Source organism: Athene noctua, chromosome 2 (assembly GCF_965140245.1).
Source record: "Athene noctua chromosome 2, bAthNoc1.hap1.1, whole genome shotgun sequence".
NCBI classification, from domain to species: Eukaryota; Metazoa; Chordata; class Aves; order Strigiformes; family Strigidae; genus Athene; species Athene noctua.
In genome coordinates, this window is record NC_134038.1 from 142,545,236 (window position 1) to 142,563,246 (window position 18,011).

The 18,011-nt window shown below is 34.7% G+C and overlaps 1 protein-coding gene across 7 annotated transcripts in view; it reads right to left on the bottom strand.

Annotated features, from left to right (window-relative positions):
- TBC1D5 (TBC1 domain family member 5) overlaps positions 1–18,011 on the bottom strand; it is a 327,916-nt gene that overhangs the window by 177,342 nt on the left and 132,563 nt on the right. For 6 of the 7 annotated variants that reach the window (XM_074900506.1, XM_074900500.1, XM_074900502.1 and 3 more), the window contains one exon: positions 16,379–16,514. In XM_074900506.1, the coding sequence (XP_074756607.1) occupies positions 16,379–16,478 (100 nt within the window). In that variant the 5' untranslated portion in view covers positions 16,479–16,514. Of the gene's footprint in view, positions 1–16,378; positions 16,515–18,011 lie in introns of those variants that run through there. The other variant, XM_074900507.1, reaches the window with a different exon arrangement.

Sequence of the window (18,011 nt, forward strand, 5' to 3'; positions counted from 1 at the left end):
TGGGAGTAAAATTCAAGACAATAGCTGTCTTACTTGAGCACAGGCATTATTTGAAAAGTACTATATGCTGTGACTGCAGGTTGTAAGACAGAGTGAGAAAAGAATATATACGTCTGAACAAGTTTTCTGTTTCCTCTCATTGGAATGACAGTGAATAAAGAAGACGACAATTACAGCATGTGAATACTAGTGTAATTACTGAATAGTTCCCCACATAATTATGCAAAACAGATCAATCCATAAGTTAATGTAGCCATTTTCTTTCTGAAACAGAATTTTCATGCCATCCATCAGTCACCCCAAAACACAAACCTTAAATGACTTAAGTACACAGAATTTACTCATTTGGTCTGTAATATAAGCAATGCATGTGAGTAGAAAAAAAGGTTTAATGAAACAAAATAATGTACTCCACTAGGGAAAACACATTTTGCCCAAAGAAAAAAGTAATGTAAATAAGTGGAGACTTGACTATTTGATAAACATAGCCCCAAAGGTTATATGTTTACCGAAAGAATATAAATATTGTACGGATGTAGATTTTTTAAATTTTACTAGAAACATTAATTGCTTTCTAAATACAATAATATTCTTTCCTTTCAAACTGTGAGGTCTCATTTCTTTTACTGCAACACATAACCAATTACCTAACAAAAATGTTTACATTAATCACAATGACTCTATATTTTAGGTTTTATACCACCAATTTTATTTTTGCTTAGAACTGAACTCCCTTGGGCATTCTTTCGTGCCAACTGTTAATTTCTACCAGTGATAAAGTTGCCTTAAGCTTTTTTTAACATCTACTGGACATGACCTCATAAAATTTAATGCCATTCATTAACCCCAAGCACTTAACTTTACACAGTAATGTCAGGCATCTGACTTTTCAGTGCATGAGAAATCCAAGCGGGAACCGTTTGAGAGATATAAATTACAAATCACTTCAGTAGTAGAACAAATGGCAATGAACAATATTAAAGGGTGAATCAAGACTTGAGCAAAAGTAGGGTTCTTGCAATGCCTTCTATCTAGAATTATATAAACAAGGAGGAGGATGCAACGTGTTCATTTTGGCTTGTGAGGGGACTGAAATTCAGAGCTGGGGCTGAATGACAGGTTTTTAACTCTATAAAGCAGATATGATGTGCAGTCATGGTTTTTTGGGTGTCCAGTAGCCTTCAGGCATTTTGGAGGAGCACAGGTGCTCGGACCACCTTATGTTCTGCAAAGGTCACGCACTAGCAAGAGTGGGGCAAGCCAGAAGACGCAGTTTCTTCAAAGTGCTCCTCCCTTTCTTCCCGCAAGAGCCTTGCCTAGTTTTAGCTTTAGAGTGTGGTGGTTGCTCTGATTTTGGTTATGTACCAAAAAAGCTTTCGGAGGGACAGCACTGTTTTTATTTTCCCTGAGATGCACAGATGGGTGATGTCTGCTTAACTCATTTAACCATATTTCCCAGTGGCTTCACACATGTTGGAGAAAATGTGGAAAATTCTAGAGGTGAATGAAAAAAACACTTAGCGACAATTTTCTGGCTTCTCTTGGGCCATTCAAAGACATTCCTTGTGGGGACTGGAAACTGAGTGACAGCCTGTCAAGGCCCTGACTGTAAAAAGGGCACCTTGTTAGGAATTAAAAAAAAAAAAGAAAAAAAAAAAAGTGGTGTATTTTCTATTTCTGTTGGCTCAAGAGATATCTAGGCATCCTCTGTGAAAAAGGACAGTGCTATGCAGCTAGAAACATGGTCCGTCAGAGTTCCTGATAACAATCTGCTTATTCAGCTCTGTTACGCAAAATCCCCTCCCCTAGTCTATATACAGGGCTTGCTTTTTCTTGGTGTCACAGGCTGTTACATTCCAGGGTAAGCAGTTGATGCTGTTGGAGCAGGGATCAGCTTAACATTTCTATACAAATTACACAAGGTAGCTATAAATTGCTTCATGAGAACCCACGTGAGATTTGATGCTGATGTCTCTAAGTGCTACAAGTTTATTTATTTATTTTTAAGCAGCAGAGAGAGACGGCTTTCAGAACTAAGCAGTAGCTCCTGAATTTACTGATCTTAACTAGAAAATATATTCTCTGCTATCCTATAAATCTAAACAGATAGAAGTCATTTTGCTTGAGCTTTATTTCCACAGAAAGGTAACTCTAAGCAAAAGGCAGGTATTACAGAATTGAGGTTTTCACACATGAACAACTGTGATCTCTAATACCAGCCCATCTCCAATTTCTCAGACTGACTATTTTAGCTATAAACCACACTTAACTAAAATCTAGAGTCAATACACCCTTCATACTATTGAAAATGATTTTGCGTCTTGCCTGCCACTGGTCTAAGATCACTTTAGCATAATTACAGTGTGATGCAACATCAGCAAGTGTGCATCAGTTGGAAAAGTTTTTATTGCCTAATAGCAGGGAATGGTAATAAAGCAGATGTACACCAGGCCACATGACAATGGCAACCAATTGGTCTGTACTTGGTAAAGCAAAGTATTAATGTTTTATAAACACAAAGTATGATAGATACTTTTCTAACAATATGGATGTAAATCTCTGCACAGCATAAACACTTGTGCTGATCAAAATAAAGATACTGCTGTGATAGGTACTTTGAAGTTGTAGATAAGAGCTCAAGCTGTAAGATGCCAACAAAAATGGAAGTTTATAAAGAATCACTGCCAGACTCTTAAATGTAGTAGCACTTGTGGGACTTTCTGTAATATAAATAGTAATTACCTTCAATGCAGAATGTATTTGCAAAAATAAATATACCGGGGCATATACCAAAACTGAAAATTCAGTTTTCTACTTGCGAAGGAAACTTTAGAATCTGTAAATTCCGAGTAAAACAAACGCCATAAGAATCTTTTGCTTAACACCACCTAATATGCAGTGCCCAAGCATGTATACATGTGCATGCACATACGCTACTGCTCCAATACACATACGCAAACTCTACAATCTTAGTGTAAGGGCATCTACCCTGTAGACAATTCAATCAATCTCTCAAGTGACACTCCCACGTGCCTGCACACACAAAAGCAGATGTGGCATTAAGATTTACAAAGTTATTGAAACTTTTAACAAGTAAAACGCATCTTTACTTAGCTACACCAGAATGAGGAATAAAGGGGTTTACATATGTTCCAATTCTAAACCTATCAATCAAACCCATGTTATTCCTTTGGGAGCTTATTTACATGCATATTTATCAGCCTCACATGCTAATTCCCTGCTGTTTTATGCCTGCGAGGCATGTTTATGAGTCATAATTGTTGATCTCATTTGATGTATTTCACTGAAGTAAGACATTATTCAGTTATGTGGCCTAATGTCAATGAATTACGATGACCTGATCTTCGAAATGCAACTTGCTCTTTAATTTTTATTAGAGCATAACTTATTCAGAAGAAGAAATACACTAAAATGGAAGATTACATGCTTTTGTAGTCATTTTACTTAAACATCTTATTTTTGAAACACTCCTCCCTACCTCTAGGCAAAGTTTTAAAAGTGCAATTAGTAAACACCAAATAAAAAGAATTTTTGCCTGAAAATAGTACATATTTCTCAGAGTGCGGCCTTTTATAGGTGTTTTTCTTTTAACCAGCCACAAGACAGGCCTTTGGAGCACAGACATATGGTTTGTAAAAAGAAAAAAACAGACCCATTCCAAAGCCTTCAAATTGTGCTTTGCTTTAACTTCATCAAAATTGAAACCAGATACAGACTTAGGAGCAACTGGTAAATGAAAACTACTGAAATAAAAGTCTCAAAACTGACTCACCACCTTAAGTGCAACATGGTGTCAATTTATAAACAGAAAATCACTTGATGGTCAAAGTAAAGACCTAAATGGGGGAATAATTCCAACTTCGAAGTGGTAGCTTGTGCTGAGCCATCAATGGCTATCTAGGTGGCAAACCAGAAGGGGCACTGGCAGGCAGTTGAACATGGGACTTGCATAATTCTGCTCCTTTCACAAAGAACCATGTTGGTCTTCTAATGCCTCAAATAATCTTTAAAGTTTAAATTACCTTAAAAAAACCCTGATTACTAACATTTCTCAATAGTCATGCCTCTCTTCCTAATGTGTTTATAGCACGAAGGAATCATAAAGTAACTTATTTTTATTCTCTTGCTGAAAAGACTTGATATTATTATAGTAAGCACCAACGCTGTAGGATCCACGGTGTAAGTTGCTCCTTTTGCTAGGCTAACAGATTATCACTGTACACGTAATTCGATACATGATTTTCAGACATCACCATTTCCTATCTCAAGACTCAGGATTGTTTCAATGCAATTATTATAATTTTGTTATATGCATAAAAAGTAACCATCAATTGACAACTGATTTCAACTTCACAAAAATCAGAAATATTTGACTTCTGTATTCGAGTTATGACACTGTCAGAGTTAATACAATGTTCTACTTAAATTCACCTATATGTATTAATAAAAAACCCCAAACCACTTAGGTATTTTCAAAAATTTTGAAGTTGCTGCTCTGAGCTACGGCTTTAGCAGGGAACAGAGTTATATGTAGAAATATAAAACTGTCTTTAGCCAAGTAATGCAAATGCCAGATACCAAATGCAGGCTCATTTTTCCATAGGAATCTCAAATTGAATCTGACAGATATGAGTAAGTGTCTTTGAAATCGCAGAAAACCTGCAAGTATCTTCCTAAATTTGTAATATCTAGATGACTTGTAGTATCATAAATATCATATTAATTCCAAGATGAAAAATCTGTAGCAGATTTTTCATGTCCAGAATTAAATCTGTGGTTTTCTTTTATAGCTGCTTTTTTAAAAAAAATATTTTTTTCCTGCAAAAATTAAATATACAAGAAAGAGCTAAAGACCATTTAATACAGGCTTAGTATGCTCTTTTTTAAAGAGTACCAAGGAGCATTTAACACAGGGTTTACATGGTTTTTTTTCCAAATCAGAAGTTTGCTTCTGATAGAAGTATGCTACAAAACAGTTTCTTAAAATAATAATAAAAAAGATAAAATCTTCACTTAAACAAGTAGTTTTTCTAATAGCACCGTTACAATGGTGTAACTTTAGTTCACGGAAATGCCACAACTAAGCCTGTCATGTGTTCATCATAAAGATAAATTTACAAAATACATTAAATTTAACCCTGCAGAAAAATGTCATTTTTAATTCTAGAACTTTTAAAACAGACGTTTTCACTGCTTATAGTCACAAGAACACCAAACCACAGTCTTCCACAGTATAATCTCTGATTTACATTCCTTCTTTCTTTCAAATTCAAATAAGCAAAACACACAAACTCATCTGTCAGGGCATTTTTAATCTTTTTTTTCAAGAGTAGCAACAATTAATACTATACTTCTTCTGGAAAAAAAAAAATCTCAGTCTTAGTGTTGCAAATAATGTTGTGGCCACCTAGCTGTGATTATTCAGAATGGAGCTTTGTACACTTTTGCAAAGGTGTATTTTCTTTTGTACTTCAGTAAACAATGAAGCAATATTGGATCACAGAAGTTTGGAGGTGGCCCTGTGGCTCAATATGCTTCTCTCTTCCATTAAGATAACATCTGTTCTGGCCACCAGTCAGCAAATCAAATTTGATGAGAATTCATCTGAGTGCAAAGTAGAAATGTCCACTAATGGACAGATTTATGTTCTGTTGCTCCACCCTTTAAATATTTCAAATTAGAAGTAAACAAAACCAGCAATAGTATCTTCAAATATTACAATGTATAGAAAACATACCCCACTGTAACGAAACTCAAATATTTTCACATCATTGAAAAAATACTTTCACTCATATTACATGAGAACTCTATCCCATCAATTGCACTTTGTACTGAAATACTCTACAGTTCATTTTTCCTAAGGTTAAATCATTGATTCCATTACAAATCCAATTTCTCAGAAGAAAAGAATTATCACCACCATAAAAGCTTTATCTGGATGAAGTTTGTGCCTTTTAACTTCTAGGAAGATCAAGAATAGTAATTTGTAAGGGGATATCAAAATTTTAGTGGATAAATTTGTCATACAGGGCTACTGCTAATATTTTGGTTACATGGTCCCCAGTTGCACTAAACTGAATAAGATTTTTAAAAATATTTGAGTGTGGTCTTCCTACCCCAGAGTTTATGTGTTGCTTATCACTCTAGTATCCAAGCAGAAGCATTTAACTGCCAGCTGTTTGGACAGAATTAAGATATTTAATAGAGGCAAATTAGAGCATTAGAGCTTTTTTTTTTTTTTTTTTGTGGCCATTATAGTTTACTGATATTAAATCTGATTTTTAACCTTTCCACCTACTTTCCATGAAATATCAGAGAGATATTCCATTTACCTCAACAGTAGCTGCAGGGTAAATATGAAGGAACCACCGTATTCACCGATTTGCAGGTACACTGAGCTATACATCAAGCCACCTAGTGCCCCCAGTACCTAATAACATAATAAACATTAAAAGTAGTATGTACCGCTTGATTTAAAAAAAATCTCTTAATAAGTTTGAGTGTTTTCCCTCTTCTTAAGACAGGAGCTGGCAATGCTGAAATACAGAACAGTGAAATAAAAAAATACAAACAAATCAACTTTGATAACTATTTCATTAAGTTGAAGTAGTATTCCTTAAATTTTTGGCCAAATCATGTTTTAATAGTAACAGCCACACACATGTGTATTGGGCCACCATTTACCAAAGTTTAGGGTATAGTTTAACATATTCAAAACATTTAAAATTTATTTGATTACTCATAATACTGAAAAGGTGACAACGATCTGTCTCTTCTAAAATATTTTTCATTTCCATTACCAAAAATACTTTTAGTTGACATTTCTAAACTGACAAGTGCTATTTATTTTAAGTTTGTATATAAAACATGAAAAGGTTATGTGTGTATTCTGTGTTACTCTTTTTAGTGAATTAACTATCTGCCTCACAAAAATTGGCTGAATGAAAGCTAGAGCTGAAGGACAGCACTGTCACTGTGGCAGTATTCTGGACCTTGAATGATCTGGGTCCAGTGCCTGGCCCTGCTACATACTTCTTGTATGAACTAGGCATATCATTTCACCTGCTTCAAATTTCTGTTTGTATGACAACATAATAGTCGTGTGTTCTTCCTACGGCAGTTATGAGAATTAATTTCACAGCTTCTTCGGTATACAACCCCTTCTAATAGGATGAGGTAAGCACACAGATGCAAAACAAACATCCCAAGTCCCAGTTCCCTTTTTAAACACATCGAGCCATGGAGCACAAACTGCATCACAAGTTTGTGTGATTGTCACAGACAGTGAAAATAAATCTGATTTGCTATATCCTTTTGTGTCATTTGTACTGCAGTTGAAACATTATAGTCACATGATTACTGATGCAGTGATCCAAACATCTGACATGATCAAAAAGCTGAACAGGGATACTTACGAATAACTAAAAGATACTCTAGACCTGACAGAAGTATTCAGTCTTGCCATAGTGTGTGTATATATGTACATCCATATAAATCTCAAGCTTAAAATATTTAGAAACAAAACCCAGCAATAGTTCACTTATACAAAACAAGATTTAAATATATGCTCACATATGTGCATTTGAAACACGATGTTCCTTATCCACTATTGTTTAGACCTGGGTTAGTTTGGTATTTTGTTGACTGTGGAGCAAGACAGACAAAAGCAGAAAGGCTATTCACATTTTGTTTAGAGAAAAAGGCGTTCTCCTATTATCCTGTATATTTAGCCTTTTTTGAATTATTGTGTATCTTATGAGTAAAATGAAGACCAGGACTTTTAAGTCAGTTATATGCACTCTGCCTCTACGTGGCTAAATCTTGACAACAAATGCTTAAAATCTGAACACAGCCAAAATCAAGGAACTCCAAGTAACTAACTACAATCCAGTACCATGGTCTAAATTACTGCTTCCCTTAGACAATAAGGGCACTCAGGCTTGTTACCTTTACAGTCAATTGGAATCTAGCCATTAATTTTAATAGGATCAGGATCAGGTCCCTGACTCTTTAAGAAACATCTTTCACAGTCATGTTGTTATAAATAATTAAAGATGATTAGTAATAATAAGGTACCTTAACCAAAAAGGTAAACAGTGGAGACATTTATTATCAAAGTAAGAAAAGAAAATTAAAATAACTTGCAACACTTTTGTATGTGCAATTCATCAGGAAACGTTGTAAAAGAACAAAAACAAATGTTGGCTCATTCCAGAGGTTCTTTGTCATCATTAATGTATTCAGGTTTTCACAGCTGAATTGCTGTACTTTGAAAAGATTTTCATGAAAGGAAACTCAAATTCATTGTTTAAACAAAGCTGTCAGGTTACCAAGATTCATATTTGCTTGTATGTCCAGAAAATGTTTTCTCCTTTTAAAAAAACCCTCTAGGTTAGAAGTATTATTATTCCTTTGCTCTCGATTTGTAAACAACAGTAAATAAGCTTTTGTTAAGCAGCACATATTTATTTATTTATTTGTTATTGCGAAGCTGAAGCCGACAGTTAGAAATATCTGTTCCAAAGTGGAGGTGAAACTACCTGGTATGGATATTTTACTTCATTACTAGTTCTGTTCCACAAATTGATACAAATGGCCTCCTTCTGTTTCTGTCTGTCTGCTTGCCTGATCAGTGGAGCTAATTGTCAGAGCTGGGGAGATCTCCTCCACCTAAACAGAAGATACGCAGTTTGTAACCTGCTTAATTTGCCTTATGTCCTGGATGGCCCTCAGTATGTTGTTCATTAAAGTATCAGCTGTTTCGGTTGCAGCAGTGGCAACCTAAGCATAGGCCTATTTTTCTTTGTTAAAAGGCCAGATTGTCAATAAATTATACACATTTTACCAGATAATTTCTTAACACTTAAAATAAGTATGATGGCACTTTATACCTCGCCCCTTTCACACCTCTTAAATTTTGCATGTCCAAAGAGGACAAGGACAGGGGTACCCAAGGAGGCTAAAGAATAAGGCTTATTAGTCAATCAGAAGCCTAAAATTGAAGCTTTGCAGTATCACTTGGCACTTAAGTGAAAGTAAGTGTAAGCCTTCCCTTTCTAAAATAAGGAATTCCAGTTCTTTATAAATGTCCACATATATGAAAGACAGGAAAGATCCCGTCTGTGCTGACATATTTCTGTTATATAGAGCAATCAATTTCTAATACAATCAAATCTGTGGCAGTTAAACTCTTTCAAAATGTTTTAACATTCATTTAATCTCAGATAGAGAGGTCTGTAACATCAGCTAGCTGCACACAATTCACAGACTGCTTTGTAAATTACAATCTTCTGTACATCAGGACAGAAGTGAACTCAAAACATTTAATTATTATCCTGTACCAATCATGCTGGCCTCAGCTAGAATTCTGATTTACTAGTCTTTTATTATACATACACGAGTACAATCAAACTTGTACAGTTCAACTTTTTTAAATTAAGAGAACCTGCCTTTTCCATATGTAGGAGATATAGCCATTTAACATAATTTGATCATTGCCTGGAAACACTTAATATGTGAGGTGTTTACTGGTAGTAACCTTCATATTATATTTCCGTATCAAGTCTGAGTAAAATATTCAAAGAATTGTTCCATTCTCACTGTTAGATTCTGTAAAATTTCTAATAATGAACTAGTTTCAACATACTCTTAATTACATCTTACAGAGGTCACATTAAAAAAGATTATTCTGTTTTAATTTTGTTGTTCAGTAGGTTACTATACTTAAAATGGAAATTTTTGCTTGGTATTTTAAGCTCCTCTAAGCATGTAAAATTTAGTAAACAAAATCTTTCTTTTTCATTCAACTTGCATCATTTCCTTTTATACTGCACGTATTATACTACAGGTATACTAGGAAGTGAGATGAGAGCCAACTAGTTGAGCTTTAAAATGGATTTGGGAAAAGCCAGTAAAAGAAAAAGAAATGCTGAAATCAGCTTTTCCCAAAGTAGGGTCACAAGGACTTATTAGAAGAATGACATGAGGCTGACAAGTGATTTATGTCAGTATTCAGGCAGGACTCTATCTGGAAATAACTGGAAACTCCCAGCTGAGATGACTGAACCAAGGTAGTGTGCCAGTGTCATTAGTGAGAATGCTCTTATTTTCATACACCAATTTAGAGTAAAACTTTCAAAATTAATATCTTAGATTTATTTTAGATCAACAGACATTGCTGTCCAAACGGTCTTCTCTAATACCTGCTTTACCAACCACTGAAGTCAATTTCCCTAAATGATGTTTGTGCCAGTTACCCATGCCACAGTATAACCTCCAAACTGGAATTAATGTAATGTGCAACTCACATGAAATCACACACACACACACAAAAATATTAAAAAATAAAAATAAAAATAAAAATTGAGCTACCAATTCTAAGAGGAAAATCCAATTCTGTAAGCAGGTAATCCACAAGACTGTGTCAGCTACTCACATTAACTCCCACAGCTGAAGTAATTTAAAATACTCCTGCAGTTCCTAAAATACAAATTTGCAGCAAGGCACTGAAACCAAAGGGCCCACAACTGGCAAATTTCTATGGGCATTTCAACACCTGTAAAAATACAGCTTTTAAAGGAAAAAATATAGTGTGTGTTGACAAATTTCAACTAACTTTATATTAAAAAAAAATATTTTTAAACATGCATGGCTCCTGCATTAACTGATTTCTTAATAACAATGTATTTCTAATACAGAAAAGACAAAATGAAGTCCTGTAGGGAAGGAGCTAGTGACAGGCTGAGTTAGCTCAAGACATACCATGTTGCTCCAACAGCCTTTGTCACTACAATCTTGTTGCTGCTCAATTAGAAGCAACCTAAACAGTAGTTATTATTAATAAATGAATATTAAAATGCTTGTTAGTTAGCATATGGTGTTTGAAGATGTGAAAACCGTTCTTGCTTTTATTCATCCAATACAAAGCAAACCAGACTGAAGACAGCTCTTCAGTGCCTTTAATGGAAAAGCCAAGCCCAGGAGGAGAAGCACAAGGGTTTTGAACGAGGATGACTAATAACAACTGTGATGGTGGGGCACACTGAAGCTTTCTGCCTGAAGGGTGAGACTTGCCAATGAAGGACACGGGAGGTTCTCAGGGCCTGGTGCTGGCCATAGCGTGAAATCTCAAAGATGTTAAGAGCAATCACAACCCTCAGTATCTTCTGTTCCAATATAATGCAAAGAGGTTCTCTGTTGCAATCTTGTCTTTTAAATGAAAACACAAAGTAGCATGCATATTTAAAAGGATTCTTAAAACCATAATGCTCTACTTCATGTACATGTCCCTCCCTGTAGAGAAGATGAAAGAACACACTTTACATGACAAACATGACGTCATACAATACACTACCAAAAGTATTTGATAAGAAAGTAGTGAGGCTCCAAGAACTCACTATATTTGCATTCTCAGGTGCTTTTACCTAGGAATGTACTTCTCACACAAAGAGGTCTAGACCTCTGTGGCTGTTTCTTTTAAATGTCATCATGGAAATGATCTCTAAAACCAGAGACAGATAAATGCCATACAGGGCAATCTGCATTAGCGTTGTCTCCCTGACTGAAGGGGGTTATAAGGGCAAAAAACCCCAACTTGTAACACTGAATAGCTACTGATTAATTAGGAGACAATACAATTTTCTGACATCAAAAATTCGCTTAACCCCAGAAGGTGAAAAAATGTACCCAAGACCAAAACAGTTCCGTATGAATGACACTTAAGATTTGGGGAAATTGTTTGATAGCGCATGGGTCCTGTTAGTCCACAAAAGGTGACATTTACTTTATTAATTCATTCCCCTCATTTTCTAGATGTTTTCTGTGTAACACTGATATAAACCAGGTATCTCAAATTTCATGTAAGGTGTAGTTCTACATGGTAATACTTTCCAGTGATCAGAGTTATGAGGTTAACACCAAAACAGCAAAATTCTCCAAAGACAAGCAATGGAAACACACAGAATGTGATCAAAATGGAAGTATGAATGTTCTCTTGCTATCTCTCATATTTTTTTCACGGCAAACTTGACAATCAGGATGGATGCAATGGTAAGTATGAGGTGGGCAACTGATCTATCTTCAACTGGATTAATTTCAGTCACACACTCTGGTAGTTATCTTTGTCCTTCCAGCTACATTAGCTACATCAGCCTTCTCTGTCCTCACCAACTGTAGCCTTTGGACATTAAATATACCCCCCCCCCCCCCCCCCCAACTCTAAATCCAAAACACTCAGACCCATTAAACATTTCTCCTTTTCTTCTATTAAGAACAAAGAACACATTACATTTTTCTATGTGAAGTATGCTATTAAGTAATAGCTTGTACACTAATTAAAGCAAATGTAATTGTGAGAACACACTGACATTGTTAAAGTAAATTACCCAATTCGTTAATAGTTTCATTTCAAGTGACCTTAATTGTATTAATTGTGATATTGAGCAAATTAAATTGAAGAGTATTAAATGCATTGTTCCAGTCTGTCCTTAGAGGATCAACTTTCTCATTACATCAATGAAATGGGAATACTACCTACTACACTCTTCACAACTTGTGTCAGAATGTGGTGAATGCTGTAACTCAGAGTAAAAATTTACAGCAGGTCAGAAACAGTTAACCTAGTTATTCCATTTTAATGTAATAGAAACCTCAAGCATCTGGAAACAAACAAAATAGTTTGTCAGAAGCAATGCAGAAAGAGAAGGCAGAATAACAAAGTTTCTGAAATTTCTCTTCATATATTCAGGATTTATAAAGTCTCTGCTGGAGACAAAAAAAAGTAAGGTTCATCAGTTTCTCTGATAAAGTTCCCTATTTCAGAGGGAATAATTCAAAAAATTGTTAGAATAAAATGAACAATATCATGAAGATTCTTAGAACAGAAAATGTAGCAAGATACCATTAACTTACTATAGTCAAAAGCAAACTTAACAATGCACACATACATACATGCATATAAATTAAAATACAACCAGATCTAAAAGATATAATCCAAACTTAAAATTTCTTAAATGAATTACATCTTCCATTTGAAGTATCAAAATGCAAAAGTAAGAATCTCTGCCACAGATTTCTTACCATTAAGAATGATATTATAAAAGCATATATAAGTACATATACTCAATGCACAATCTTATATCTTGAAAAAAAATCAGACACAAGGAGAATAGCATAGGCCAAATCAACCGTCAGAAAAAGACTGAAACACTATCTTATCTATTTTTTTGGTATGTTTTAAAGGGATAGAAAAAAGATCTTGACTGTCAATTAGTTAACAGCCTCTCCTGAATTTTTAAAACTTGCAAACAAGCACATTCTCATGACTCATCATAACTCAAGATTGAAAGTTCCTCAGTTACACAAAATTTGGAGTGCTATGAACGCCCAGATCTTTCTCCAAATGACACTTACCTCATCTGTAATGCTCTACTTTTGTTTTTTCAGCTAGGTAATTGTCTCCTGCCTAGCATTCGCAACATTAATCCTTGCAGCTGTTCCTAGCGAACCATATCTCATTCTTCTGAGGCCACTTCTCCAAAATCTCAAGAATACTTTGAACTGTATGTGTGCCCTTCATTGTGCTAAGAGCCCTGTCCCAAATAAACCATGTTTTCTCTCTATAGCTTCACTGAGATTTTAATAAAAGCACTGAATACTACTAGACTCAATCAACATATTTCTGGAATCCCATCCAATATATCCTTCCTAGCTGACAGCAAATGAACAAAAAGTAGTCTATGCATGCAGTTTTCCAACCAGCTATGCCTCACAGCAATCCATGTATTTCTGATATTTCTTTCATTTTATGAAAATGCCTTCTAAGAGTATTTCAAAATTAGAGCTGGACAGAACATCTCCTGCTTCTCCATCAGCTTTTGGTATCAGCAGCACATACTAAAAATACAATACTTCATGCAGATTAATGAATCTGACTAGGTCTATGATTAAATATTTTATTTCAGCATCCTTATCAGTGATGTGTTTTATTTTTATTACCCCATCTAAGTGAAGACTTCTATCACTTTGCCTTCAAGATAATACTTTAAGCACACAGCACAGCTTCAAAAAACAATTCAGATGTCCTGATATTCCACAATATTGCATAGAACATCCCCAACTGATGGATCACCTCTCTTCCATATTTCTATGGTTATATGATACAGAAGATACAGATTCTCACCAAGTTGATTATTTTGTATAATGCCTGAAACTTGAGGTCAAGCTGAAAAACTTTGTCTTGAAATACTTCTGTGAAGACAAGGATGGACAGACTGCATGGACAGGAATGACTGTATACTTTGATGTCCAAAGATGTAACACCATCTAAGTCTATGTTTTATTTAAAATGAAATATTAAAACTTCAAAGATTTGTTTGGGATACATAAAGTTTCAAATTAAAATGCAGTATGTGTTTCACAGTAAAAAATCCTATGGAGATGAAATGGATGCTTTATATAAAATATTTACATAGACAGAACATAAAAAATGTACCATAGTTGGTAACCTTTATGACTTGGGGAACCATGTATTTACATATCTTTATCTTCGCATGTGCGTATGTGTGTGTTGTGTATATATTTTTAACAGTTGACAGCTGTTTTAGAGCATACAGAGATGCCAAGCTGAATGAGGGTCTTGATTACTTCAAGATTAGCTATCTAAAGTTTCTATTCATTTTAAGTGTTGTTAGTGCGAAGAGTCATTAGTCACTTCCTTGTCTCATAGAACATCAGCATACATTTACATTGTTAATGAACATTTGGGGTAAATGAATTAATGGCACTTTTAAACATCAATTCAATACTAATAACTTTGTATGTCATAGAAATGTTAAGGTTGGGATAAAAATGAGAAACCTTTTCAGTCAAGGTAACTAATCGCTCTGGGCACAATAAAGGGCAAAATTAATTTAAAGTGTTTTTTTTTTTTTAACAGGGTAAAAATCTTGATTTTTCTTGAAACCAAGTTGAGAGAATTACCAGTATTTTTTAAGGAAAATTATCAGAAGAAAATGCTTATCTTTTTCTTGATTGGAGTTGACTAGAAGCAAGCTATATTTCCTCTGGAAAATGGTTAGTATTTTAGGTTATTGCAAAAGATTATTTTCAAGTTTCTAAAAACATGGACAAAAGTGCATTTAGTTTAGCAAACTAAAATGGCTCCATATTGTTAAGATGTCAAATATAATAGAGGAGGAGCACTGACCTAGAAAAGCTATTTCATTTAATTGTCAGGTTTTAAAATACTTCCCCCTAGATGTTCATTCTCATTTTCTAACATTGAAAAAGCTTTATAAACCAATGCAGAAAAAATTTTAAAAAATTAGCTCAAAGGGACAAGGAACTTTTACTAATATATTTTATAGCAAAACATCAGCTTCTTATAAACTGAAGTAATAAACACAACTAAACAAAACTTCACATAGCTTTTTAATAAGCACTAGTAAACAGAAGATTTATAGACAGATACACCCACACAGACTGGTTGATCTGGGTGAGGGACTTAGGAAATGTGACAAACTTGTTTCAACTCTGTAATTTAAAATAAATTTTTTATTTTGCCCTCCTGGTACATGTGTTCAATGACTGGAAAATTACAGGTAGTTAAGGTGCCACTGTGCATAACTGAGTACTTGAGGAATGTTTTCATGACAAGGACGAGCTTTCTCGTTAAGCTTATCACTTTCTTCGAACCAACTATACTGCCACTACTAGCAAATAAGTAGAAAAGACAAGCAACACAGACATTCATTGCATTATGCAAGCAGTTTGTTCTCACTGTTCATTAAAGTCTTCCAAATACTGCATTTAATAAATTTACTTTAGGTTACACAGTAATTTCTACCTTTAGAGCCTGTTCATTCTAACTGAACTTCCAGATTTTTTTTCGAAATAAGAATATAGGTGCTGAGTCAAACAACAAAAAAAGGAAAATCAGCCTTTTTATTTGCATAATCTCAGCCAAAATAACATACTGAACTTTATTGCAGAATTAAAAAAGAAACCAGAAGAAATCCCTAAAACCTAGGCAGTCTAAAACCATGCTTGAGAAAGTAACATAAAACCATACTGCATTTCAATATTCTTATGCTGAAGTCAGTGTTTGGTTTATGATTAAAAAAGGATGACAGCGCATTAAACATTTGGCTAATGTTTCTGTCTGTAATTGAAAGTTGACTTTTCGTGGTTTTCATTAGTGTCAGAGTGTTCTACACATACTCTGTGAAATGTTCTTTAAGATGCCCTGTTCAACTTCATTGAGAGAATTAAACAAATTATGACAGCTACAGTTATCATGACACACTTATATAAGGTTTATAGGTATAAAGTCAAAACCATACAGAGATACAAAACTCACCTTCACCTGGCTTGTGCAAATAACTCTGCAAGGGATCAATGCCTATTTCTTGTTCCTCTGTTTGCAAAGGGTGACTGGTTTCAGACACAGAATGATACATATTGGCAATAGTAAATTCCAGCTAAAGGGTATTTATCTGGAGAAAAAAAAAAAAACAGAGAAACAAACACTTCAGTGTTCCTTCAGCTATTTTTCAATCTCACAAGTCAATAGTAAAAATGCTTAAAATGTTTCCTGATTTTCCAAGCATAACATCACCATTAGATGTCTAATAGCAGAACATCAGTGTTTCCATTCAAATTTTTTATTTGGAATCCAAAAGAATTGTAGTACCTCCAACTATCATACTGCAAGTAAAAGTCCAAGTGTGGTTTCAACAGACTGTAAAGTGGGGCAGAAACCTCTTTCCTTCCTTTTTCTAACTTCCTCAACTCATCTTCAAGTTTGATTCCAGGGAGAACTGATGCTAGTCCTTAGGGATGATGAAGGTTATAGAACAAAGCTGAGGTGAGACTCATCATCACTCTACGGGACTCAGGATCTCTTATCCTAGAAAAACTTCCTTTTAACCACTACTTTTTTCAGAAATCATAGATGAAGTACAAGACAGCAGAGAGAGAGGGATGCAAACACATGCAAAAAGAGAGAATGAGATAATATTGACTGGTACGACAGCTGAAGATCAAGATTTATATTAGCTTTCTAGAAAGATGATGTTAAAGAGACATTTGAAGAAACACTATCATCTGGCTAGTAGATATTTACAAATAAGCTCTTCCAAAAATGCAGGGCAAAAGGGGAAAAAGCACAAAATTGAAAACCCAGGAAGTGGGTGATGCAGGTTCATCATTGCAGGCTGTTGAGTAGCATTCAAATCACTATGAACAAGAACTATGTTAGAAGTCCATGTGAGGAGTGTTGGAAGTAATATTTGTTGCAACGAATATGAGGATGCCAATAAAGGGGTGAAAAGCAGATGGTCAGAGCAGTAAGAAGGAAAAATGACCTTTCCAGTGCATTAACAGTGCAAGAGTACATTTGTCAAGACTGCATATTTGTCACTGTACAGCAAATTATTAACAGCTTGAAAGAGATGTAGCTTAACTTGCAACACAAAAGAACTATGCCAGCCAAACAGGTTTGATTTGCCGAAGCAAACTAAGTAGCTACCCATGACTGCATCTGAGTTTTAAATATCACTTACTGTAACTGCTTAGTTTAACATTTTAACTCCAAGAAAATCATATTTAAAAAGAAATGTACAAAGACAAACACAAAGAGAAACAGGATAGGATATAGAATATAGAATATAGAATATAGAATATAGAATATAGAATATAGAATATAGAATAGAACAGACCTACACTTGCAGGATTGGTATATTATCAATTCAGAAATCACTAATTATGCTTTTTCTTTGGTGCTTACATGGCATGGCATTGAGCATATATGCTTTATACCTTCAGTTTACTGTCAATAAATGAATGAGGACTAGGATTCTTAAGACCTCTCTAGTTTTATATACTACCCAAAACCCAACCAACCAACCAACCAGCCAACCAAATAAATGAAAAAAACCACCCAGAGTTCACACCAAAAGCTAAATAATAAACAAAGGTAGTTGGGCCACTGA